Here is a 27,548-nt window from a genome sequence, read left to right as displayed (position 1 = left end):
ACAGAATCCCACCAATATCTCTCTGTATTTTCTGAGGTAAAGATTGCTTTCAATAAAAGATTAAAACATCAAACAGTAATTTGACAAATGGATTTTAACTGTGACCAGATGCTCCAGATTTACTTTCTGACGATATAAAGAAAAATGATATGGTATTATCCCAAGCCAACATCTGATCCTATTAGTGAAATCTGTAAATATAGCGACGTGACTGGCCTCAAAAACAAAACCTCCGAGTGTCCAGAGGCTGAAGATCATTCCGAATCATCATGGAGAACTTTGCTAAAACTGAGCTCACCATGATGGTTCAGCCGACCATCTTTCCTCGCGTGGGCTACAGTATACTTTCATATCTCATGTTCATAAACACCACTCTCTCTGTCTTCAATAATGTACTAGTGATCGCCGTAATGGTGAAGAACCTGCATTTCCTGAACGCGATGACCGTTATTATCTTCAGTTTGGCAGTTTCTGATCTTCTCATCGCCACTTGTGGATCTGCTATCGTCACCGTCACTAACTACGAGGGAAGTTTCTTTTTAGGCGACGCCTTTTGTGTTTTTCAAGGTTTCGCTGTGAACTACTTTGGTGAGTATTATATTATATTATATTATATTATATTATATTATATTATATTATATTATATTATATTATATTATATTATATTATATTTAGTCAATTAATTTAAAGTATATAGTTTTATTAATGTTTTGCGTTTTTAATTGTTGATCCTTGGCTTTTTTGTTAGTGTGTCTTTAAACAAAAAGTTACAAAAACGTTTTTCTTTTGTGTCTTTGCTTTTATTTTTTTTAGCAATCATATATATATATATATATATATATATATATATATATATATATATATATATATATATATATATATATATAGTTTATAAATTATATTGTAGCATATATTGTCATGTCTGTCGAATTATTTATTGTTTGCCATGTTTGTGAAGCACTTTGGTCAATATTCATGTTATTTTAAGGTGCTATATAAAAAAAGTTGACCTTAACCTAAAAAGAGTATTTATAATACGTAGGTATATAAAATAAATATAATATGTATTTATAATAATACACACATTTTTATTTTAAACTTCAAATAATTAACTTTTAAAATAAGACCGTTCTGTTTTTATTGTGCAGAGGCAATGAAAATGTGAGGGAAAATAGTAATTAATAACATTTCAACCCTAGTTTTGTATTATTTATTTATAATATAAATAATATTAAATATAAAATACTGAATTCTAAATATTTCTAAAATGAATATGAAGCATTTTAAATATAATAAGATTAATTGACTTATACTGGAGTATTTTATTACTGGAGTTTTTTATTGTGTAGATGCAAAGAAAATGTGAGGAAGAGTAATTAATACAATTTTTAACCTTAATTGTATTATATAATTAAGTGAAAAATTGTATAATATTAAATATTGAGTGCAAAATATTCCTAATATAAATATGACTTAATATTGCAGTTTTCAGGTTTGTAAAGTTAAAATTTTCTACATTTGTGAAAAATGGTCAATAATAATAACATTAATAATTATATTTAAACATTATACAGTATATAGTGTTTCTCTGGGAAAAACAGTTTATATTCTTAGCTCTTGTAATAAGCTACCGTGTAAAAGACTAAAGATAAGACTAAAAGACTATCGATTAGCTTCATTTTTATTCCTTTGTAGTAGTATTTTATATACATGTGTGTGATTATTATTGTTTAACACCAAATAATTAGATTTTTCCATTTAAAATATGTATTTAGTTTAAATTTTATGTATATATATTTTATCATATTATTTTTATATTATTATTTTAAATACTTCTGTTTTAATATACAAATAATAACTGTTCTAAAACCAATAAATTACGAGTCAATAAAATGTAATTCAAATATAGAGTAACCTTCTGATTTCAAAGCAGAGGAAGCTAACACACATTTACTTTCCCAACTTTATTTAAATCAACTTTTTCTTTTTTTAAAACCTCTGCCACACATACAACAATACAAAAGGAGTGTTGTTTTTCTTGTATTTTGTTCTAGGCCTGGTGTCTTTGTGCACCCTTACTTTGCTGGCGTATGAGCGTTATAACGTGGTCTGTAAACCAATGGCGGGCTTCAAGCTGAACGTGGGTAGGAGCTGTCAGGGTCTGCTGTTGGTATGGCTCTACTGCCTCTTCTGGGCCGTGGCTCCTCTGTTGGGCTGGAGCTCATACGGGCCCGAGGGCGTCCAGACGTCCTGCTCTTTGGGCTGGGAGGAGAGATCCTGGAGGAACTACAGTTATCTGATCCTCTACACGCTCATGTGCTTTATTCTGCCAACTGTTATCATCACTTACTGTTATAGCAATGTGCTGCTGACTATGAGGAAGGTAAAGTTCTCACTACATTAAAAAATAGTTTTGTTCAAAGCACTTATTTAATATAAGCTGAAACAGCACAATTTTTTTTTTTTTTGGGACATCTTAATTGTTTTATGTTCAATCTATTTAAATTAGTAAAAACTAAGTTAATTTAATTCCTTCATTTTGTTCCAAAAAAATTTGATTGTGTAGAACTCAGCATTTTTACCGTGTAAATAATGGTAATGATCGAGATTAAAAAGCTTCAAAATCTGAGTAAAGTAAGATTGATCACAAAACGGTATATGCTGAGCTAGTGTTTTTCCCATACTGATAAACTTCCGGTGACCTGTTATTGTAAACTTTTTTCCATTTTATGCGGGTACTTTTACAGCATCAATGTTGTGATGTCATTAAAATACATTGAGTTAAATAACCTTTAGCATTCATTTAGTTGCTCAAGCGTAAAACAAGACAAAAAGCCGTTTACTCGCACACGCCCGTCAGAATCGGCAGGCTAGCGCAGAAGCTCCATTGTATACACTGGGGTAAAATAAATGCTCGTATTATAAAGACATGGTGGGGAAAATGTAATTTAATGCAGTGCTTCTTGTACAATATGAGACCCAATTTATATCGGATATAACTCAGATAGTGGAGATCGCTGTTTTTTTTAAGAAAACAGCCGGTTTTTGCATTGGCATACAGCTTGCCGGAAGCACTTACCCAGGCTACTGGCAAATTAGAAGTCCTATTAACATGCTTCGCCATATACCCTATTATGACCCTAAGAAAAGATGCTGTATAGGATGCTACAGAATTAATTCCTTGCTTTATATATATATATATATATATATATATATATATATATATATATATATATATATATATATATAAATGAGCAATATCACACGAGTAGCAGTGGGCCATGGCTGTATATCAGCACTGGTGGGAGGTGTGCGTTTAGAGTCACTTTAGAGCTAGTGTTTGAATGATTCTCTATAGCGTAATGTGAAGCGGCGCTTCTGGTGTTTGACCCCCTTAAGTTGATGCCAAAACAGCAAATTTTGCTCACATTTTAAGATTATAAGGCTGAACGTGACATGAAGTGCCATCGGTCTACAGAGATTTCTCACCAGACTGCTGTTGTGTTTGCGATAAGGAGGGACAAGGCTGAATCCAGCTTCTTAAGCCTGGTTTATACTTATGTGTCAAGCGACCAGCGTATCCCACGGCGCATGCAACGCGTGTAGCTGTGCATTTATACTTCTGCACGCTGTCACTGTTGGTCTGCATTAAAACTTCCACAACGCTAGTGGGCAGTGAGGTGTTAATGTTCCTCTGTGTCCAGTTTCTTCGCTGCTTTTTTGTTTTTTTCTGAACGCTTCCTAAATGTAAAAGTGGCTCAAACTTGCTCATTTTGAGGCAGGAACCGGCAAACATGCAACAACTTTAACTATGAGGTAAGCACAAAACAAAACTTTCCATCCGGAACTCCTTCACGGGACTCCACACTTGTAAACAATCACTTCATTAGGCTCGCGAAGCTCTTGGTCCCGCCCTGACTAGTCAGCGCTACCAAGGCGTACAGAGCTTTTGCTTCGTGTCGTTGCGATGTGTAGTTACATTTTTTGAGAGGTGCACGTCAGCGACGCCCACGGCCACGGCATAGGGCTATGCGTCAACGCGTAGGCTGCGCCGTAGCATAAAGCCTGGTTTATACTTCTGCGTCAAGTTACCGGCGTAACCAACGGCGCACGCAACTCGTATAGCTGTGCATTTATACTTCTGCGCGCGGTCTTGGTTGGTCTGCATTAACACTTCCGAAATGCTAGATGGCAGTGAGGTGTTAATGTGTCTCTTTGTTGAGTTTCTTCGCTGCTTTTTTGTTTTTTTCTGAACGCTTCCGGGATGTACAAGTGGCTCAAACTCGCTCTTTTTGAAGCAGGAACCGGCGGATGTGCAACAACTTTAACTATGAGGTAAACGCAAAACAAAACTTTCCATCTGGAGCTAATTAACAGGACTCCACACTTGTAAACAATCGTGCCATCGGGCTCACGCGGCTCTCGGTCCCGCCCAGACTCGTCAGAGCTACCAAACCGACCAATAACAGAACTTGCGCTACGCGTCGTTGTGACGTGTAGTTACATTGCTTAAATACATTGTGTAGAATATGCTTAATATATTCTATAATATTTCTATCACTTTGATTTTCAATTAGTAAGTTCACCACTACCATTTACCATTTGGTGGCACTTAACATCAGTGGCACTTGTTTTAAATCAGTAATTTTAGTAAACTGAGCTTGTGAATTCATATTAAATCAAGATGTCTGAACACCCAAAAAGTGACAAATCTATTGCATGTGCTTAGAATAATCAGAATATTTCCTTGCATTGTTGTGAATATCATTAATGATTATAATCCTTTAGCACATTTTTGAAAGGTAAGTGGTTGCAAACAAGTTATATAAGCTGAATTTAAACAAATTAAATTGAGTAATTTTTTACTTCATTTGTTTGTTTAAATAAATTGTTTGCAGACACTTACAATAAAAATTATTATTATATCAAGTGAATTGTTTTCTTGAGTGAAGTTGTCGTTATAGTTATTGCTATAAATGCGCTTTTAGTGCTAAAAAAATATCAACCTAAATGACTTTCCATTGTTTCAGATCAACAAAAGCATTGAATGTCAGGGAGGAAAGAATTGCGCTGAGGACAATGAGCATGCGGTGCGAATGGTTCTGGCCATGATCATCGCCTTCTTCATCTGCTGGCTGCCGTACACCGCCATCTCTGTGCTAGTCGTGGTGAATCCAGAGATCTCCATCCCTCCTCTGATCGCCACCATGCCCATGTACTTCGCCAAAACCAGCCCCGTCTACAATCCCATCATCTACTTCCTCACTAACAAACGGGTCTGTTTTAGTGTTTGAGTACGGTGAGGTTTAAAGTCAAACTTTACAGTGTTTATTTTTCCAGCACACATTGCTAGTCTGTGAACAAATAATATGTGAAGGTTAATCCACTGAAAGCAAATCTTTGTTTTGGTGAAGTCTTGGAGGGACAGTCTTTCTCTTTTGATGTCAGATTGAAGGCTTCAGACACAATACTCTTAACTACGGCCCTTTTACTGTTAGTTTGTTATGAGGGAATGATACGCAAAAAGAAAGCCCTGTCCCTACTCAATATGCCAATCAGTTGGAAGTACATCAACACACTGAAACAAAAGTCTCAGAAACTTCTGGTTCATGCGGATTTTAAAGTGAAATGATTAGTCATTGTCTGATATGTGTTTGTCCAGTTTCGAGAATCTTCTCTGGAGGTCCTGTCCTGCGGTCGATACATTTCTCGAGAAACTGGTGGTCCGTTAATGGGATCATCAATGCAAAGGGGCCAAAGCAGGGTCAATCCAGTCTGATTCGAGGTCAGTCAATGTGATTTTAGAGGTCATGTTCAAACATCATTTTAATTTACTGTGCGTCAAATGGTGTAGTTTCACTGCTGAAGGTCCAAACACTGAAGAGCGAATCCATCGATGTGCAGCTCCACAAGTGAGAAACCATGCAAGGCAGTTGTGACAAGATCGTTCACCCAAAAAATGAAAAGGCCCTCACCATTAACTCTTTTACACTTAAGGGGTTCTAAACGTTTATGAAATTCTTTCTTCTGTTGAACACGAAATAAGATATTCTGATTGTAGAAACACTATAACTACCATTGAAATAAACGACCCCCCCCCCCTCAACATTCTTCAAAATATCTTTTGTGTTCAGGAGAAACTCGAACATGCTTGGAACAATTATTTAAAATTTTGGGTGAACTTTCACGTTAATAGACCTAATCTATTGCCATTACAGTTTCTTGGCTGGTATTTTTATGCGTTTCTATACTGTTGTTTTAAACTATTCCGATAAATGTTTAGCAGAACAGTTTTCAACATTAACATTGTTCCAAATATTTGTAATAATAGTGAATTTTATGGAAGCTAAATATTTTGGTTATTCGCCGATATCAGAGATTTTCAAAATACTCCTACATTTGTTAATTGTTTATGCTAATTTGTGAAACTGCTAGATTTAAATCATGTTAATGACCAAACTTAGATCATTTTAAAGACTAATTAAATAATATATTGTATTTAAAATTGTTCAAAAATGAGTATCCAGTTTTTACAGATCAAAAATTAAATCGACATTCACCATGACTTTGCTTACATAGAAATCATATTTACTGTGTTTCAATTTCAAATAACCTTTGTGAAAATATAACAAAACACTTATTCTGATCTTTACTTACTGAAATATATAAAGCTAAATGTTTTAAATCTTGTGGTTTGAAGGACATTGACAGAGTATAAAGATTTTCAATAAAAAATGAATCAGCATTTTAGGGCTACATCGTTAAATAGCAGGTTGTTAATTTGCCATCAGATTAAATTATTATCCAACAACATTTTTCATTTATAAACTGTTTGACTCTGACTTATATTTTTGAATGGGTTTCTTCTATAAATCATGGAATGAAAAATCCATGTTCTTCATCAAGAAATGATATTCATCGTTATTAATTTAACAGGACATTTTTAATATATAGAAACTATTTAAAATAATATTTTCTGCATATAGATAACAAATGCAATTAAATAACCAAAAAAACAAGGTTAAAAATGAGCATCTTAATCCCAGAAGACATCTTGCATCGAGAGTAAACCTTTCCCAAATTAATCTCCTCATAATCAGATTACTGACCTGATCACCATGGCAACAAGAGCATAAACTAGATGATTAAAAATCTCTTAAAGATCAGTGTTTATTATGACAACTTTGGTATAGAAAAAAGATCTTACTTTGATGCAAAAACCTTTTGAAAATAATTTTTTTTTTTACCAACTTAAAACCTGAAATAATATAATGAAAATCCCCCTTTGTGCAGTAATTAGCATTGTCCTGTCTGTGAGATGACATCTAGGAACCAGCAAATTGCCTAAAACAAAACCCATCCCCAGTGGCCGTGAGCCCAGCAGGGTGTTAATTGAAAAACGCAAACAAATAGAGAACCATGGTGATGATGAGGGTTAAAATAAAGAGCTTGATTACTGCAAGCTCACTAAAAAGCAGAAGACCAAAGCAAACGGTGAACGTTATTCATGGGAATTTAAAAAGAGATGGAATTATTCGTTATTTGACTGGAGATGAGAAGCAATTCCACTGCTTTTTGGGAACAAGTGAAGAACAACACATGGCAAGAAACTGCACAAGCCGTGTTTGTAGCTGTCAATTGTCTGGTTTTGCTGGTGGCTTTACATGTAGGAATTGTCGCAAACTTATTTGTCGCTTGGGCCGTTTATCGCCAAAAGTCGCTTCAGACGTCCAACAACGCTCTCCTGGTAAATCTGGCTGTAATTGACATCTTTAGATGCTCTATTGACTGTCCATTGCTGCTCAGTATTATTGTGAGCTCTAGTGATGCGCACGATCTCGGGTTGCTTTTTTGCAGTGTGCAAATTGCGTCATTTTCTCTTATCTGTTGCGTTCAGTTGTTAACACTGGCATGTATTAGCGCCGAGCGATTTCAAGCTATTGCGAATCCGTTTAAAAGTGCCGAACGCCGAAAACGGATAATGGTGTGGATTCCCTTGACCTGGCTGGTGCCGATCTCCATATCGGCTATTTGCGTGATTTTTGCGAAAGACTCGCCGGTTTATGTACGATGCAGAGGTTTGCAGATGGAAACGTTGGATTCGTATGATACGTTTGGATTTTATATCTTAATTCCAGTCTGGTTTGTTTGCTTGACGATCATCATTGGATTTTACGGGCGTATTTTTCTTTTGGTAAAAGCACATGAACGTAAAATATTCGACAAGGGTTCGTTGCCGCCCCCAGATAAGAAGAAAGAGGATAAAAAGCAGAAAAAGAAGGAAATAAATGCCATTTTCAAAAGTGATAACAAAAACCCTCAGATGGAAGCCAATGGAAAAGCGTCATGTGGAGATTTGAAGCCTGTATCTGAGGAACTTCCCAAAACAACCGTGTCTGATTCTTTAAATTCAAACATGGCTAAGAAACTCGATAAAGACAAACTCAACAATGAAGAACCACTGATTTTTAAAGGTATTATGGAGCCAAGCGACCATCAAAATACTTCTACAGAAAGTTCTCCAACATTTAATGAAGACGTTAGCGTGGTTGAGAAAACCTCCTTTCAAATTAGTAATGAAGACATTTCTGAAGAATCTCTTGGTGATGTGGAGCCAAACGACTATCAGAAAGTTGCTCCAGAAAGTTTACAATCATCAGAAAAATTAAAAAATCATCAAGATACTACTTCTCCATCGAATTTTGAGTCAAATGCTCCAGAAGATCGTACTTCTTTCCCTAATGTCAGAGAAGATCCTGAAGAAAGTGCTGAAGAACAATTAAAAAGCCACCAAAATACTTCTCCATCAACTAATAATGAAAATGGTACTTTTGAGAGAAACATTTTAACATCAGAAACGTCTCCAAAATTAAGAACGATTAAAGAACGATTAGAAAACCATCAAGATATTACTGTTCCATCAACAGAACAAAAAAAAAAAGATGGTACTTTTGAGACAAACAATCTGCAAGACATTACTTCAGAAACATCTCGAACTTCACACGATGGAAGAGGTGAAGAACATTCGAAAGCCCAGCAAGATACAACCTCCGAAATGTGTCTAATGTCAGAAACTGGAGAAGATGGTGCTAAAGCTCCTCCAGGAGCATCAGATCCACAGCAGAAGCAGGAAGAGGAGGAGATGGCTGGAGCTGTCTGTATGATGCCTTCACTCGCTCAACGGGAACGAGGAAACGCCAAGAAGGAGAGCAAACTGGCTAAGCGCTCTGGATACATCATCTTCACCTTCCTCGTCTTCTGGATCCCACTGATCACCACAGTGATTCTGAATCACTTCTATTCTCGAAATGGCCACCTAATAGTGAGTTTTGGGACAATATTAAATATTGAACTGCCTTTCGTTTAAATGACAATACATTTCGAAAACTGCGTTAAACGTCTGATTTAAAGTTTGGTTTATAGATTAGCTTGTCTCTAACACAATTTATATTGTAAATTCAATTGAAAGTTAAGTAAAGATAAATGAATGTTCAATACTTTAAGCTATATTTTTTTGATAGTGTCCAGAACAAACCATCGTTATACAATAACTTGCCTAATTACCCTATCCTGTCTTGTTAACCTAATTAACCTAGTTAAGCCTTTAAATGTAACTTTAAGCTGTATAGAAGTGTCTTGAAAAAGTTCTAGTCAAATATTATTTACTGTTGTCATGGCAAAGATAAAATAAATCAGTTCTTTTTGAAACGTGTTGAAAAAATCTGCTTTCCGTTAAACAGAAATTAGGGGGAAAAAATAAACAGGCTAAGGGAGGCTAATAATTCGAACTTCAGCTTTATGTTAATTTCCAGATATTTAATTAATGCTTAAGAAATAAAAATGAAATGATGTGTAATCTATTTAGTATTTTTTTTTTTTGGCTCATAAAAAACATAGATCCAAATTAAAGGATTAATTCAAAAATATAATTAATATAAAAAATAAAACAATAATAGTACATATGATACATAATAATAATAATAATAATAATATGAAGTTTAAGCATAAACAATAGATTAGCATAAATATATGTTGTGTTTTTGTTGTATTTAAACAAGAAAAAATAGCTACTGCTAAAAATAACACTATAGTAGATGTTGTAGTAATAATTACAATATTTTTTCTTGTTTATTTATGCTTAGAACATGAAAAGATGATAAAATGGTTGAAGATATATTTAAAGTCTTTGTTAAAAATCATCTTTTGGCTATGTTTATTAACTTTAAAAAAAATGATTTTAAAATCATAATGGTAGCAGGTTTAATGCATATTATCCACTATTAGGGATACAATGCTTAAATGTTTTCACTATTAATCACGCTTTAATTCGACACGGTCAATAAATTGTTGTGGTTTCTCAACACCGTGTTTCTGCACGGAACAAAACTGCAGGAACTAAGTTATGGCAACTGTGCGCTAGTTTACAGTTCAGAGCTTGTACACTGAAGCTAATACGCACGCACATTGGATTAACTATGGCCGAGGCAATCAACTGATGCCTCTTTCACACCACATGTATAATCAGCCTTCACATATTTAATATATAAACACAGCCTTTACATTCACATATTGCGTCCTTTGTGCGCACAAGCTTGTTATTTCCAATGGAGGCACATCGCTTTTTTTTACTTTTAAGTGGAAAGAGAAATGGACTATTGTTTGTTTTTATTATTATTTTATTCTGTATTATTATTGTTGTATTATAATTATATTATTATTGTAGTATTATTTGGTTATAGAGCAACAATAAATATTCTATATATAAAAATATATAAGGAAGAAAGTTTTTATGTGATTTACCAAACTAGTAGTGTTTTGAAATTGATGAACGCATTATAATCGTGATAACCATGATTATTCCTTAGACTATGATCGTACAACCAAAATCTATAATCAATGCATCCCTATCCAGTGTATTAAGTCACAGAGGTCTTTTTAATGTCTCTACTGTGTTTCAGATGGAGGTTTTTCGAGAGCTGGAGTTTTTAACCGTATCTTTGGTCTGCTTGACATCCATCACTAACCCCATCATCTACGCTGCGGTCAATCCTCAGTTCCGCACAGAATTTTACAATCTGAAGACCAAATGGAAAACGTTTTTCATGCGTTCATAGAGATTATGCACTGTTGACACACAATGCTGGGATCAATAAAGTTTTTTTTAATCCCTCAATGCCAAACAGAAACTCTCTGATTCGGATTTCTTTCAAGTTAATGTATGGCAAAATATCCATGATTAATGTGCATAAATCAAATGTGAAATGCAGCATTCAGGATATTTATAACGTGAAACATTGAAACATCTAAACACTTTGGATTTATTTTTTAAAAAGTTATGTTTATTGTATTTTGATTATCCAAAAAATGGATAAAAATTTTAGTCACACATTAAAAATTGTAGGAAATACTTTATAGACACGCAGTCATGTTTTAATATGGAGTACTTACAATAAATTAGCGCAACAGATCAAAAATGTTTTGACCGTAAATTGTTCATTGTGCAAAATATTCAAAATAAATGCATTTATGCTATGACCTAATCTGTATGATGTCAAACACCAGAGAATGAGAAACACATCAACTAAAAATGGATCCCTTATACAAAATGGTTCAAGTGTTTCATAATAAAATACCTGTACTATTCCAAACAGTTTAACTACACCAAAATATATTATTTATTGTGCATTATATATCATTTTTATCATAAAAAATGTATTGTGTTTATAGCCCAATGTATACTTGTTTTTTTACACATACAGTACATTAAGGTAAGAGTACAGTAAATTTAGTCAAAGCAGTGATCATGTACTGTTCTTTGTGAATATGGAAGGCCATTGAAGCCAAAAATCTCAAAATTCATAAATAATGTTATGTCAACAGTTTGACAATGTTTAGGTGTGAATTATTATTGTGTTAACATAAAATTCTGTTCAAATAAATTGTATGATTGTTAAATTGTATAAAAGGTTTGCACGTGTATGCCAGTAAACCATTACAACACAGGGGTCAAAGCCAGTTCCTGGAGGGCCGGAGCTCTGCACAGTTTGGTTCCAACCTTAATTAAGCACACCTGATCAAACTAATTGAGTCCTTCAGGCTTGTTTGAAACCTACAGGTAATTGTGTTGGAGCAGGGTTGGAACTAAACTGTATAGGGCTGCGGCCCTCTAGGAACTGGCTTTGAAACCTTTGCATTACAATATCCATCAATAATATACATGACATTTGTAAACATACAGTATATACCATCGTACCATCAAATATTCTATAAATAATGTCATATATAAAATATTAGAATAGAGTCTCAAATACAACAATTTCATTGGCTTTTACGCTCGTTGACTTGTTGGCACAGTATGGCTATTTTTGGCCCATATGGCTTTCCATACACAAATGTACACACTGCTTACATTAATTGTTTTTTTTTTACTTTAAATAATTATCCTCAAAGTGCCAATGCTTACCCAGACTGATGATTTGCATAAATAAATGAAATATAGGTGAACACTCTGCTAATTGTTGCTCACAATTTTTTTCCCCCATCAGGAGAAATTGGGTGGAAATTGTTAATGCTCATATGGTCTTGTACCGATAAAGATCCTGTATGTGTAACAAACATTTATTATTAAACGCTTTAGAGTGCTTCTGGTTAAATTAAACAGCAAAGAAATATTAAAGATGTACCAAAAAGTAATTGGTAATACTTTTTTTTTTTTTTATTTGAAGGGGCTGCTTATAAGATGGTCACAAAACCTTCATAATCATCATACACACCTCATGAATATTAATGTAATTTTATGTATGTCTATAACAACTGTTAATAAATGTCAATGACAATTTGAAATAAATACATTACAACTGTACTTTATCCTTGTCAAAACAACTTGACATTACCAAGACAAAATGACTCGTCATAAACATGATTGTCATAAAGCCATTATTATTGTGTCATGAATATTTTTCTCATCACTTTTTCCAGTGAAACAAACTGTAACTGTCATTAAAATAGTGTTGTAAAATAATTTTCAAGAGCGTTATTAATATTAAATGACATATGAAGCTTGTGCCACTGTAAAAAAATAATAATGACGCTCTTAAAAAATACACAATTATAATGGCTTCAAGACAACCATGTTTATGACAGATTTATGACAAGTTTTGTTGCCTTGGTAATCTCAAGTTGTCGTGACAAAAACAAAAACAGCTTGTGTATTTGTTTATGTCAAGTTGTCATAACAATGACACTTAGGGTGCTTTCACACTTGGTTCATTTGCCTGGACCGTACCCAAGTTCGATTGTCTCCCCTTGCCACCTCCTCGGTTGGTTTGTGTTCACACTGTCTTTTTTCCTTCTGAACCCCGGTACGCTTGCGTCATCGAGCTGCTGTTTTGTTTACGGCCGTTGCTAGGTGACGGCTACGCAAGCAAGTGCCGAAATGGAAAGACTTCCGCACATCGCGGTCATTCTGCTTTTACTGAAAGCTTTTGGACATACAGAAAGCAACTTCATCCATCTGCCGCAAAAATATTATGCACATTCAGAACATCACACAGCGTCTGCAGAAGCTGTTTTTGGAGAAGACAAGCAGACATCACTGTGTTTGCCCTGGCTCAGTCCCGCGCGTGTCACCAAAGTATGAAACAACACACACTAACAAACGAACATTATGAAAACGATCGTTTGTTGTACAGTTGGTAGTTCACTATAGTTTACTTCCGTTATTTGGTACGATTGCATTCACATCTGAAGTGAACCGTACCAGAGTTCGCAAGAACCGTACCCCAGACCACCTCTTTCAGGCAGACTCGGGTACGGTTCACGGGTCCGCACCCGGGTTCAGAAGATGCATTCACACTAGCTAAACGTACCGTACTATGACATCAAACGAACTCAGGTGCGGACCAAAAGTGCTAGTGTGAAAGCACCCTTAATGACAGTTGTTATAAGCATGTATAAAATCTCATTAATGTCATGATTATAAAGGTTTCATGACAAGGTTTCTTATGAACACACTCCTTCAAGTGAAGTGTTACCGATTAAATTTTCAGAATTGAAATACTCTAAAACAGTGTAAGACTAAAGTTAATGAATAAACCGTAAGCAGGGTTTTATAATGTAAATCACCCACTGAATATAGCAATCTTTGATGGCTTTTCTTCTCAACAACCAGCAGGAGACGGAGCGAAAAAATACAGCGCAAGCAGGATCAGATACACCACCACCAGAGCAGTACCTGTTCATACAAACACAAACCAAAAAGAAACAAGAAACTGAGAAGTCTGTGAATAATTAATTATTATCTGTGTTAATAATTAGTCAAACACAAAGTAGCTCACAAACTCAAAAAGCCCTTTTGTAATGTTGATAAAAAAAATAAAATCTTTTCACATCTTTGTGCCAGCAAGAAGTCCTGATAAAAAATACAATTTATACAGTAATTGCATTGAATTCCTTTCAAATGTTTGGGGTTGTTAAGTTTTTTCAGTTCGCCAGGTCAGTTAGGCTGTATTTATTTAATCACAAATAGAAATAAAATTGTGAAACATTATTACATATATAAAAGGTTTGTTTTCTATTTGCATGTATTGTTAAGTGTTGTTATTTTAGCATTATTACTCCAGAATTCAGTGTCACATGATCTATCAGTCAGCATTTTAATATGCAGATTCAGTGACTAAGAAATATTTAGTATTATTACCAGTGTTTTAGTATTGTTATAACATGCTGTGGACTTGGACTTGTGGGGGAAACCGGAGCACCGGGAGGAAACACACATGAAATGTTAATTCTTGATAAGGATACTAACCCTTGGCTGTACAGAATATTCAGCATTTACCTTGAAAGTAATCACACTTTCCATCCATAAAAATGTAATTGACAAGGATGACACTGAAGATGCTGGCCCACAGGTGCAGGTCACTGAAGACGAGTACAAATCCAACATCCTATTACAGAAAGATTATAAAAAAAAATGCTTACAATAAAATCTGTGAAACAGTTTTAAGATGAAAACAGCATTAACAGAAGCACTTACATAGAAGACGTTGAATAAAACCAGGACAGGGATCTGAATCATGCAAACCTGCACCGCAATGCAGCTTCCAACCTCTAAACTGTGGTAAAACAACACAAACATCTATTTTTAGAAGATAACATTTGAATAATTAAATCTGATGACATTTCAAACTCATTTAACCAAAAATATCATAAGATTCTTAATGCATTGAAACCTATTAAAATAAGTGATGTCTGCTTTGCAAGCACTGCTTCATCAATGCTTCGGATCTTTACGAATCCTTTGTTTTGAATCCGTTTCGGAGCGTGTACCAAATTGGCAAGATCACATGATTTCAGCAAAGAGGGCTTCATTGTCATAACGGTTTTGAAATATATATATATAAAACAATTCTATGGTTCTATTCAGGGGCGTTTTGGGTTCATTAAGAATGCTAAGTGATGCAATCTCAGCTTGCATCACAAAGGCTGCATCTAGATACTATTGCCCAGAGGTGAATCACTGAATAGGCATCATAGTTTAAATTTAATCTTGAATCAGTTTAATGGGTTTGTAGACATTTTATTGAGACCGTTTTAAAATGAAAAGAAATAGCATTAAGTCTTGTTTTCCTGTTTAGCAGAGCACACTAGACACAAAAAGACAATATAAGTGCTGAAAACTGATTAAAACTAAACATTTAATGCAGACATTATGTACATTAAAGGTCCTGTGACATGAATGGTTTTTATGTTGTTATCAGTTTGTTTTAAGGATATCTATAAGCTAGTTTGCTCCAAAACAGCGAAAATTCACATTTAGAAGATATAAACCTGATATAAACACCCAAAGTTTGTAGTTCATCCCTTTCACTTAAATGGATCATCGATTTTTTTGACATGAACTCATACTTCAGTTTCTTATCAAATCTTCTGACCAATCAAATGATCTCTAGTATCTGACATGCCCCGCCCCATTCAAGATACTTCTCATTTTCTTTTCATTTGATGCTTTTGAGCTCAACCACTCTCACTGACAGAGCTGTGATAAAAACCAAACACTACTTGCAGTTTTTTTATTTTTTTTTTTAATAAAAGGAAGGGGCTACTATATGTCCCACCCTGTCTTCATGTTTCAGTTGAGATTACCTCAAAGTTTGCATAAAAATGTACACTTTGCATAAAAAAATTTACACTTTGTATAGAAAATTTACACAAAAATTACGTGTCTTTTCTCAAGCAATTGTTTTAAATATTTTGAAGCTTTGAACAGCCATGGCTAATTATAAATCAGTTAGAATGGACCCTAAAATACAATTTATCAAAGCAATCCTGAATTGAATTTTATAAATTATATTTTAGCAATCCTGAGCAATCCTGAATTGGATTTTCTTTTTATTTTAATAAAATATGATCTATGCAGTTAATAAGATATGATTTATAGTGCTGTTTTCCCCAAATATTAGCACGATCACATATGTAGAATTGGTTTTTTATACAATAGCTAACAAACAAGAAGTTTACGTTGAGTGAGCTACATTTTATTGCTCCAAGTGTGTCTCACAGCAACACTGCAATGTTTCATTCCTAAATAAATCTGATTTAAACGAACCGATTGAGCCAATAATTCAGTAAATTATTCATAAACACAGTGGCTACATCCGAAATGGCAAACTCCATTTAGCAGGTACTTTTATTAAGCAATTCATTTGCAACAAAGTAACATTTTTTATAGTATAAAGTGTGGTAAAAATGAAATAAGGATGTACTACTTTTCATTACTGCTTTTTGCTTACTATATAGTAATATAAATAGTATAAAAACTTTAGATATAACTTGTTTTATTTCAAAATAAATCTGCCATTTTGATCAAATTGCTTAAATGAACAATTGAATGAACCATTCAGTGTTTCTACTGGCAATTTTAGTGTTTTATTGATTTATTCGTGATCTAGCCAAGGTACCAGCATAAAAGCTACTCTCAGTAAAATACCGTTTAATTAACTTTATTAAAATAAATAAATTTATAATTTTTTTATTTCACACACTCAAAACTGACCTCAAACTGATTTTATTCTGAAGAGCAAACTGGACTCCATTGACGATTTCAGGGATTTCAGGGACCATGGCCAAAAGAGTCACACCAATGAAATACTGAGAGAAAAAACAAAGTCAGGTAGACCATATTTACTGCCCTTTTCTGTTTGATTTTGATATACTGCAATATCAACCTGAGAAACAGACGAGTGGCTAAGTATGGGCTGAATGTGTTCGGTGGTCAAATCGGCACATGCAGACATCAGGACTGTGGCGAAGATAAGAATAAGCAAAGCTCTCCATCGGGACCAGTGCACTGACGCTCCAAGATGACTTGCTGTGAACACACACAAACGAACATATATCAGTTTTAACGTTAATTTTACAGTTGAAAAATTTCATTATCATTAATACCATAATTTATTATCACAATTATGAACATATATGATAAATACTGTAATGATTAGCTAATCGCAAAAGGCTGCAATGTAAGGGCATGTTTACAAAGACAATCAATAAACACATATTTATACAGCGAGTAAAAAAGTACTAAACATGTCACCATTTTTCTCAAAAGGTGCCACTGACTCAAAGATTTCACCAGATGTCAGTAACAACCAAAGTAATCCATACATGCAAAGAAACCAAAACTAATCAGTTTAGAAAATGAGCAAATTATGCAACTACGGTGGACATTTCAGCAAGACAATGATTTCAAATACTGACAAGCAACTCTCGACTGGTTCCAGAAAAATAAGATAAAGCTGCTAGAATAGCCAAGACAAACTATAAACCATTAGAAAATGAAAATAACAATCAGAGTTTAAAGATGAAATCCACAGAATCGTCAATACTTGTAGTCTTTGTTGAAAAATTCAAGGCTTTCCATCCAACTGTCAGCTACAAAAAACAAACAAACAGTCCAAACAAACTTGCCAGTGGATCAAAATTCAGTAATCAGTTAGCCAAAACAGAACACAGTGTACATGTTTTTCAAACCAACTAATGTTTCAAAAATATAAACACTTTCATGAATTTCTGTTATAAACAGTTTAAATGAACATTGTGTTTGATATCACTATCACGAAGAAACACCAACTGACTTCTATTGGTCCTATATGAAGCGTATTTTTGAAACTTCCTTTATCGACATGGATATCAACAAAGATTTGACCCCTTATTTGAATTTCTGTTAATCATTTTGCTAGAACTTTATCAAACTCACCCATTCCATCGCCAATGTGAATGTCGTAGATGTGTGAATGCGTTTTAAGAGTAAAGATGAGGCCGATGATGTAAGAGACAGGCAGCAGAAAGGAAACTGTATACACTAGAGGCCTGGGAAGATAAAGACATGTCAAGGACAGAATGGCATAATCTGCATGTTATATGTACTGTGTGTTATATGTAACTTACTCAATGTGACTGTGAAACAGACTGTAGTTGTTTTCACTCTAGTGAAGCAAAAATAAAAGGAATGACGATGGGATTGTGCAGTAATTGCAGAAATGATTTAATCACACAAATTATTAAAGGACAGATGGTGGAAATCTCACCAGGTCATAATGGCAGTTTTTGCACATGAAGGAGCCACTGCTGTTGGTTCCTGTGGAGTTTGTACAGTTCTCACACACCAGATTCCCATAGGCTTTAGAGAAGAGCGTAGGGGCAAACACTCCTAGAGTAGGAGATCAATAGAAAGTTAAAATATATGTAAGTTAAAATGTTAATTCATACAATGCAAACATACAAATGTATAAGAATGAAAACACAATTCACAAAGTCATATTTACAACAAGAAACATTATAAATGCACAACCAATATTATTTATATTTATCTTATCTTTTAAATTGGGTAAATGTATTTGCAAATTTTCTGAATGTGTTTTAGTTTATGATTTAAGTCTGAATTGCTGTTACTTATAAACCTCAGTAGATATACAAACATTTTATAAATTAGCATTCATAAACATTTATGAATTCTTTCACAAAATAAGATATTTGAAAGAATGATTTTTCCTTCATTATATCTTCTCTTGTGTTTAATAGAATAAAGAATTACACCTTCAAACAGGCCTGGAACAACGAGCAGAATAAAAATTTTTTTCAGTCGATTATCCCATTAAAAGTTCACAATGCTTTTAGAGTGAAAAAAAAACCCAAAATTAAGGCCAATCAAAACTGAGGTTGGGTACCAAAACCCATAACGGGTTAACACCAGACCAAATCAGCATATGAATTTCAGTGCCTAATTTTAGTGCCACTGGTGCTGCAACAAGCATCAAGGGGTGCATCAAAGGCACACAGGTATGCATTGTGTCACACCATCTCTAAAACATTTAATTCCAATCAACTTTGAGGGATACGCTGTCGCTGTTAGGCGTTTGTTCTTGTTGCTTAGGGAATGCACGCACATAGGCTATGCGCACAGTATAGCGCATCCGGTGAGCGGTGAACTCCTTTCAGATTGTTCAACACGCATTATTGCATTCATCAATTTTTTTAAACTAAGCTTTCTAAAGTGTGGCTATATTTTACAAAAAAGGATTCTGACACAGCAATGTGAAGCAGATATTGCGTGTAAGGGGGAAAACACGTCAAACTAAATGAAACATTTGAGGGCACATGGAATCAACTAAAAGTTTGAGTCGAAAAATTAAAAATGAAACACCCATAATGACATGAAACTTCGGAGGAATCGTGGATAGCACAGTGACGCAATGGCGTTAATTAATATATATATATTATAACATGTAAAACGAGATCATGAAAAGGAACATTTTTAAAAGCAACTCTTGTAAACACCTTAATCGTAATAATGTCTTATTCAGATTAACTCAAATAATTTGATTACTGATGTCCATGTAAACGTAGTCACAAGCCCAAACCATAGATACAAGGTGTTCCCTGATTTTGATGACAGACTTTCCACAGGTTAGTAGTAAGCTAATGTACTGTTAATTGCAGAATGCAAATCATAATTTCATGCTTACAAGCAAATGATCAAAAGTCATATATTAATGCAATTCAATTCAAATATATAAATATGAATTGACATATACTTTAAACTTTAATTATATTGTTCAATTAAAATTATTGTTATTTTTTTTAATTTTGTCAAATAAAAGATTTTTCTGGAGTCAACCACCATCATTTTGTAGATTATTTTGTGGACCATTTGCCACTGCTACCCTTTTAAAAGTATCGATTTAGCAACAGCATCGAAATAACCCCAAACAATACCCAACCCTAATCAAAACACTGATGCTCATAAATATGTATGCCCCCAGCAGCATTTGATTGGCCACATCCTATTAAAAACAGGATCTAAATTATAGAGCTCTCGTGTAGGTCAACTAAGCTTTGAAGCAACAGGCACAAAGCATCACATGAGAATGCTAAATATATGTTTATTTATTCACTCTGTGATCATCAGCAAATGCAGTAGGAGCATCAGATCAGAGCTTATTAATACTAACGACCCTTCCAAATAAGGTAAAAACAGAGCGTTTTATTCTAGTGCCAGCTCCTAGGGTCATAAATATACATGTAGAATCCATTTCTGGATCATTTTTTCACTTACCCAACCCGTATACCTTCTATGTAGTCATCAGAGAACGATTCAAACATATTGTATCAATGCATTCTATGGCAACTTTAAAAATCACGTAATAGGGCCAGTTGAATTAATACAGAACAATAACGAGCAGGTTTCTGCCAACTCATGACAGTGCATTACGTCTTACCCCCTATCGATATGAAGAGCAGAGAGGAACTGACTCCTGCCGAGCGACTGTTAAACCTCTGCTCCTGGTGCTTCAGACCTCCGATTATCATACAGATCCCCTGAGAGAGATATACAAATATAATAGTCATCTATAGCACTCTTTGAAGATTTGAGATTTTCTTTAGTATTGAATCACATACTGGTATGAAGAGAATGCAGCCCAGTAGAGTTCCAGTAAGAGCCGCTTTCACAATCTCCTGCAGACACTTGTTTCCCTGATGATGACCTCTGAGCAGCGCCGAGATGTAAAACGTCAATTCAGTGATGGAGCCAAAGGTTGCGTTCACCACAGCCCCGACGGCAAAGTTACTCTGAGCAGAAATGCTGACAAGACACATGTGCATCTACTATTAAGATGTTTTGTACAAGTAATCACAAGTGGACAAATTTCTTGGTTTGAAAAATTGAACAACATGTACCGAAAACACATAACACACATTTATATATTAGATCACTTTCAAAGTTTAATCTGATGTGGCTAAATGCATTCAAACAGCCACACAAGTGCAATTACACTTCATCTACTTTCATTCAAACTATATTTTTTTCAACAAAACTCCTCCATTGCACCAAGTGCTTCAACAAAAATGATGTAGAGTGTGACAAAATTATTGTTGACTCATGCTGATTCCAAGTGCAAATTGTGATGACTTCTTGGTTAACGCTTGTGATCACTAAAAAAGCTGAATTCATTTTGTATCTCACAGGTATTTGTTAGTTCAGGTGTATTATAGCAGCCTCACAGGTATCTGCTCACCTTGCAATGCCCATGCCAATGTAATATGATAGCGGAATGATGGAACTGACCGCTGTAGCGAATTTGACTTCAGAACTGGCAAACTGGTTTGTTTGGTCCACATAACCAATCACTAGTGACACTATAACTAAAGGTAAGAGATCTATAGTAACTTCATGTAAGGAAAACAGCAATTCTTGTAAACATGTAATTCTTTTCAATAATTAACATTAAAATAAAGCATTCTTTCGAAAATTTCAATTGCAGCATTAAACTTTTGATTAACTTTCTTATTTGATTACTTGATCTAATCGCAAACATTTCAGTTAAAGGCGCAGTATGAGCTTTTCATCACTAGAGGGAGCATATTCATAACAAACAAAGGCATGGTTTGATGACAGCATGACTGAATGTGGAATCATGGTAATTGTCCTCATTGCATCCCATTAAACTCGTGCAGAAATCATGTTCATGTATGGCCTAAAGTATTCAAAACTTATCATCATGGTAGTATGAAGTAGTTTTGCATTTTTAATGAAAAAATCAGACATATTGTGCCTTTAACATTAGTAATCGTCGACTGCAAGGTTCTATTATATTGATCAAAATTCACAGATATCCATTTCAAAGAAGTCTTTTGAACCTTCTATTCTTCAAATATTTAGTTTCCTTAAACCTTAAGCAGCAAAATGTTTAAAATTTTTAGACAGAAAATGATAGGATTTTTTAAAGAACAAAATCATAATAAAAAGTGCTCACATTTATATAGTGCTTTTCTGGACACTCAAAGCACTTTACACATTGGGGTGATCTCCTCATCCACCACCAGTGTTCAGCATCCACCTGGATGATGTGACGGCAGCCATATTGTGCCAGACGGCACACCTTACACCGCTGATTAGTAGTGAGGAGGAATGGTGAAGTCAATTATGATATGGGGAGGGTTAGAAGGCCAAAGGCCAGTGGGCAAATTTGGCCAGGATGCAGGGGTTAAACCCCTACTCTTTTTCAAAGGACATCCTTTGGATTTTTAAAGGGCCATGACACCCCCCACTTTCGGTTAAAGTCTACTTCAGAATTTTTTCAAAAGATGCATGATTAATGGGCGTGGAGCTCCGCGAGCATCGGGCAGGAGTGGGCGTAGCCAGCAGGGGAGAGAACAACTGTTGATGTCAGTTAGCTCACAAAATGAGACACAAACCGTGAGGAGACGCATGAGTTTATAGTTTACAAAGTTAAAATGCAAAGAAATGAACAGTGATTTAATGCCCTGCTACATTTGTTATTCGTAATTTCATATACAGAAAACCACAATTTATATCATTATAAAGATGTGTGTTCATGTAAACACTATAAATGAGGACTTCTCCCTCAATCCCCGTATCCAGCAGACTAAGTGCAGCAGGTCTCCTGACCTGTCTATTTTAACCATTAGCCCTGCTGGTAATCTGGAGGATTTAGGCAAACACAGCAGCACAGTGATGTGTCTGAATGTGAACGAACTCCTGATAAAAGACAGCGTCCGCCATTCTCTAATTCTCGTGCTGCTCTCCCGACAAAAATGCTAGCAGCACGCACACAGCTTTGCTGTATGATCGGCCCAGACAAGATCGCGGGGGAAAACATGCAACAAACCCCGTGGATCATGGAAACAAACGCATATGAGCCTACATGAACGGCTAAATACTGTGCCGTGGTTTCCGTGTCTCTCAGCTCGGGCTTGACACTGGCATGTCTGGCAGGTCTCATGAATAATTAATCAGCCGGCTCTTCTCATAGGATAAGAAAACTCTGCTGTGAATAATAATGAGAAACCGACGCGTCATCATTGCACTTGCAGTACTGTGCTACGTCGCCGATTTTGATCCCGCCCCAAAAATGATTTTAAACCCGGAAGCTGAAATTAGCTGACAAAAGCTCAAAATTATGCAGTTTTCCCCACAATTAAAGCTGACAGGAGCTAACATTGTCTTAACTGATGCTCAACACACACACATCTTTTAATATAAAAAAAAAAGTTCTCCGGGGTGTCCTGAACCTTTAATGACCACAGAGAGTCAGGACCTCAGTTTAATGTCTCATCCGAAAGACGGCGCTCACTGAGCAGTATATATATATATATATATATATATATATATATATATATATATATATATATATATATATATTTTAGGGCATTAGGACCCACACAGGCTGCAGGTTGAGTGCCCCCTGCTGGTCTCACTAAAACCACTTCTGGCAGCAACCTAGCTTTCCCATGTGGTCGCCCATACAGGTACTGACCGGGCGCAGCCATGCTTAGCTTCAGTGGGCAACCATGTGAGAATTTCAGACAGCTAGCTGCCGCCTATCCTATTAGAAGTATTTTTGAAGGATCACAGAAAACTGGAAAATCTCACAGTAAACCTGAAAACTTCGCTTTCCAATCTCAGAAATCAATTACATTGTATAATAATATATTAAAAAATAGAAAATACTTATTGTAATGATATGTCACAGTATTTGAACATAAGATATTAGCAGTAACAACAGTATTCTCTCCTAAACACAGACTTTAAACTTTACCATATAACTTTAAATGTTAGTGTAAATATTATTTGCAGCAAGTACTGCAGATGTGAACTGACAACATATGTCTGAAGGTCAGTTTTAAAGACTGACAGGTTTTAAATTCAGCATTTGTAGTTTAATGTTAAGGATACTGACAGCAAAAACGTTGATCCCGTCCACTGTGTATTTATAATAGTAGAGGTTCACTGCACTGTAGCAGCACAGAATGACTCGGACTTCGTGATCTTGAGCCTAAAAATAAACATTTGAAAGGCATTAAAACTGGCTAATATGATAACAATTTCTTGAAAACACTCAGAGACATTTGGATTAAATATAATCATATAAAAAGCGTTTCGTTTCTCAGTTTTGCTTTATCGTTTTGCTTTATATGACCTCAATGTATCATAAAGTATCAATTTTGTGTTGCGTGCTTGATAGTTGTTGTTGTTGTTTTTTGGACTCTCAAAGTATCATTGGACATTGACTATAAATCTCAAAGTACTACATTTTGAAACCTCTGTAAAAAAATATAATTACATGGATGGCCTGACGGTGAGAATATTAAGAGCCTTAAGAGTTTTCATTTTTTAATGTAGTATTGATTTAATTAATAGACAGGAAAAGCTCAGTGTGTGTTATCATAACCGTGCAGGGTTCTGACCTCAGGGTTTTGGCTGATGTGGATGTGTTCAGGGGGCATGAGCAGGATGATGCGTAAGGTTTTGGCGCTCATCTTGGCCACAGGGATGGTGAAAACCAGCAGCCACGAGATTAGACACATCAGTGAATGTGTGACGGCCAGTAGAGGAATACCCACCAACAGCCAGACGTATGTGCTCAAACGACACTGAAATCAAGAGACATGCACAATCTATAGTCATAACAGTAGAAAAAACTACAGACTACATCAATTTATTATATGCTGATTAAGTACTGAGGATACATTTCTGCAGTAATAATCAAATGTTATATTATACACCATAAATATAGAACATATAAATAATTTTAATAACTAATTTCTAATATCGTATTTATTTTATCTTTGCCATGATGGCAATAAATAATATTTTACTAGATATTTTTCAAGACACTTCTATACAGCTTATAGTGACATTTAAAAGCTTAACTAGGTTAATTAGGTTAACTAGGTAATATAGGGTAATTAGCAAGATATTGGATAACAATAGTTTGTTCTGTAGACTAAAATGGTTTTTAAAAAAAATTAAAAACTGCTTTTATTGTAGCTGAAATAAAACAAATAAGACTTTTTCCAGAAGAAAAAATATGATCAGATATGCTGTAAAAATTTTCTTTGCTCTGTTAAACATAATTTGAAATTTGGGAAATATGTAAAAAGAAAAAAATTAAAGGGGGGCTAATAATTCTGACTTTAACTGTAGGTGGATATTCATATCATTTTCCATTACTTCGCTAATTTGTAGTTCACTAAAACAGACCGGTGGGTTAAGAAAATGGTTGTTGTTGGGTTGTTTATGAAAATTGTATCTGAAGTACAAATATCAGCATTGTATAAAGAATACAACATGTAAACAATGTAAAAAATAAACATCTCACACACACTGAACAGACATTGTGAAGATATTTTACAAATACGTAAAAACTCAATGAAATGCAGTGCAAAATAAAAAATGTAGTTGTAACACAGGAAAATTCTGTCATAATAATACTGTACCTATTTTTTTACCCTGTAATAATAATAAATAAATTTGATGACTTTGATAGGATCTCTGTTTGACTCTATTACCCAATATCGGTGGTCGTGTGGCTCTCTGGTGGGCTCTTCTGTCGTCTCCTCCAGCGTTGTGGGTTGCAGAAAAGGAGATGAAGCCTTCCCATCATGCTCTTCTTCTACAGATAAACCATCCTGGAGGATCTTTACACTGTACACCGGCACACTGACACTGGCCTGAAAACAGCAGCGTTTATCCTTACAAAGTCTCTACTCATTTAAATAGAGAAAACTCTTTCAATAGACACAATTTAGTAATATTATGCATTAATCTGAATCTTACACAAAATGATGGTGTAATTACAGTCTCTGGACTTTCTGCGTTCCAGACACCAAAATTTAAAACATGGTCACACTTTACTGTAAGGTTTCATTAGTTAACGTACAGTATTTACCAACATGAACTAATAATGAACAATAACATTTGTTATCATTAGTGAATGCACTGTGGGTTAAGAACTAACATTTATTAACTAACTTTATTTTCATTAACTAACATTGACAAAGATTAATAAATGCTGTTATTGATGTATTGTTCATTGTTTGATTATGCAAGTGAATACATTAATTAACATAAACTAATACAACCTCATTGTAAAGTGTAACCTAAACCACTTATAGAAGATGAATCACTGTCAGAGCATCATAGAGATTCATTCATTCATTCATTTTTTATTTTCTGTTTAGTCCCTTTATTAATCTGGGGTCACCACAGCAGAATGAGCCGCCAACTTATCCAGCACATGTTTCACGCAGCGGATGCCCTTCCAGCCGCAACCCATCCCTGGGAAACATCCATACAAACTCATACACTTTGGACAATTTAGCCAACCCAATTCACCTGTACTGCATGTCTTTGGACTGTGGGGGAAACCGGAGCACTCGGAGGAAACCCAAGTGTACGCAAGCAGAACATGTGCCACTGCTTCGCCATCATAGAGATTACTAATGTATGTTAGCACACTGTGTGACGCAGCACGTTGCAGAAGACTTTCCTTTTCTTTTATTTCAATATGCTTTCTTGCGAGGTAAGGAGTTTTTCATGAGTTAGAATTGTTTGTTATATTTCTTTCTTTTGCTTGACTTCACATTTGTCCCCTTACTGCGGAGTTGAGCTAAAATTTTGTTTAATACTTTCTTTTTTTAACTTGCTGCTTTCATTATTGTAAATATTTCATTTTTGAATATATATTTGGGCATTTGTATGGTTTTCACTTTTGTACATTAAATATTATTTGTTGTCATCTCCGTTGTCCATGTCTTTTGCTTCCACCATCACATGGTAAAATGGCAACACATGAAATGTTATTCCTTTTACCCTAGTCTAACATCAAAGAGGTTGTAATAGTATAATAATACCATTTGTTTTTGCTTTTGTTATCTGTAAGAGCTTTTAGACTTAGAGACTGTGATGTGTGACGTCATATTTAACAAAACACCTCATTTTCACAAATAAATAATAGAGATTGTGTGTTAAAATGATCAAAAATAGCAAAACACACAAATATTGCATGGAAATAAAAGGAAGTAGAACCTTTTCGATGGATTTCCCAAATGGCCAGAGAAAATAGCAGGACAAGTTCCAGCAGAGTTTCCCTGAAACAACATAATACACCTTTGTATGAAAATTAAACAAATCAAATAAACTATTGGAACTCATTTAGATAGTTCTTACCATATGGGATGCCAAG

General features: G+C 34.8%; 3 protein-coding genes across 7 annotated transcripts in view; 2 read left to right on the top strand and 1 right to left on the bottom strand.

Annotated features, from left to right (window-relative positions):
* Window positions 1-36: 36 nt before the first annotated feature.
* On the top strand, window positions 37-12,613 carry parietopsin. Its single transcript, NM_001328157.2, is given in 5 exon segments — window positions 37-588; window positions 2,055-2,383; window positions 5,031-5,276; window positions 5,663-5,785; window positions 10,959-12,613. Coding segments are annotated over 4 exon segments (1,011 nt in total). The 5' UTR covers window positions 37-269; the 3' UTR covers window positions 5,780-5,785; window positions 10,959-12,613.
* Window positions 7,553-11,114, top strand: LOC147830865 (uncharacterized). Its single transcript, XM_087312757.1, has 2 exons — window positions 7,553-9,322; window positions 10,959-11,114. The coding sequence occupies exons 1-2, from the start codon at window positions 7,553-7,555 to the stop codon at window positions 11,112-11,114; spliced, it is 1,926 nt and encodes a 641-aa protein (XP_087168883.1).
* cax2 (cation/H+ exchanger protein 2) overlaps window positions 8,503-27,548 on the bottom strand; it is a 22,878-nt gene continuing 3,832 nt past the window's right edge. Inside the window, exons 5-21 of one of the 5 annotated variants that reach the window (XM_087312090.1) lie at window positions 27,533-27,548; window positions 27,392-27,453; window positions 25,873-26,034; window positions 24,769-24,954; window positions 24,257-24,356; window positions 21,576-21,717; window positions 20,959-21,142; window positions 20,778-20,877; window positions 18,588-18,709; window positions 18,448-18,485; window positions 18,257-18,369; window positions 17,226-17,368; window positions 17,054-17,148; window positions 15,035-15,113; window positions 14,837-14,945; window positions 14,129-14,233; window positions 8,503-9,316 (exon numbers count right to left, since the gene is read on the bottom strand). The exon at window positions 27,533-27,548 is cut by the window's right edge and continues 104 nt beyond it. In XM_087312090.1, coding sequence (XP_087168216.1) covers window positions 14,160-14,233; window positions 14,837-14,945; window positions 15,035-15,113; window positions 17,054-17,148; window positions 17,226-17,368; window positions 18,257-18,369; window positions 18,448-18,485; window positions 18,588-18,709; window positions 20,778-20,877; window positions 20,959-21,142; window positions 21,576-21,717; window positions 24,257-24,356; window positions 24,769-24,954; window positions 25,873-26,034; window positions 27,392-27,453; window positions 27,533-27,548 — 1,725 coding nt within the window. In that variant the 3' untranslated portion in view covers window positions 8,503-9,316; window positions 14,129-14,159. Of the gene's footprint in view, window positions 9,317-11,317; window positions 14,234-14,836; window positions 14,946-15,034; window positions 15,114-17,053; window positions 17,149-17,225; window positions 17,369-18,256; window positions 18,370-18,447; window positions 18,486-18,587; window positions 18,710-20,777; window positions 20,878-20,958; window positions 21,143-21,575; window positions 21,718-24,256; window positions 24,357-24,768; window positions 24,955-25,872; window positions 26,035-27,391; window positions 27,454-27,532 lie in introns of those variants that run through there. The other 4 variants (XR_015526452.1, XR_015526453.1, XR_015526454.1 and 1 more) reach the window with 4 other exon arrangements.

Source organism: Danio rerio, chromosome 25 (genome assembly GCF_052040795.2).
Source record: "Danio rerio strain M-AB ecotype USA chromosome 25, GRCz13ab, whole genome shotgun sequence".
Classification (NCBI taxonomy): domain Eukaryota; kingdom Metazoa; phylum Chordata; class Actinopteri; order Cypriniformes; family Danionidae; genus Danio; species Danio rerio.
This window is presented reverse-complemented; position numbering and strand designations above follow the sequence as displayed.

Bases quoted from the DNA above. Each gene is read 5' to 3' on its own strand.
- LOC147830865 (XM_087312757.1), top strand. From the start codon at position 7,553: ATGAGAAGCAATTCCACTGCTTTTTGGGAACAAGTGAAGAACAACACA. The intron at 9,323-10,958 runs GTGAGTTTTGGG...ACTGTGTTTCAG, and splicing joins CTCGAAATGGCCACCTAATA to ATGGAGGTTTTTCGAGAGCT.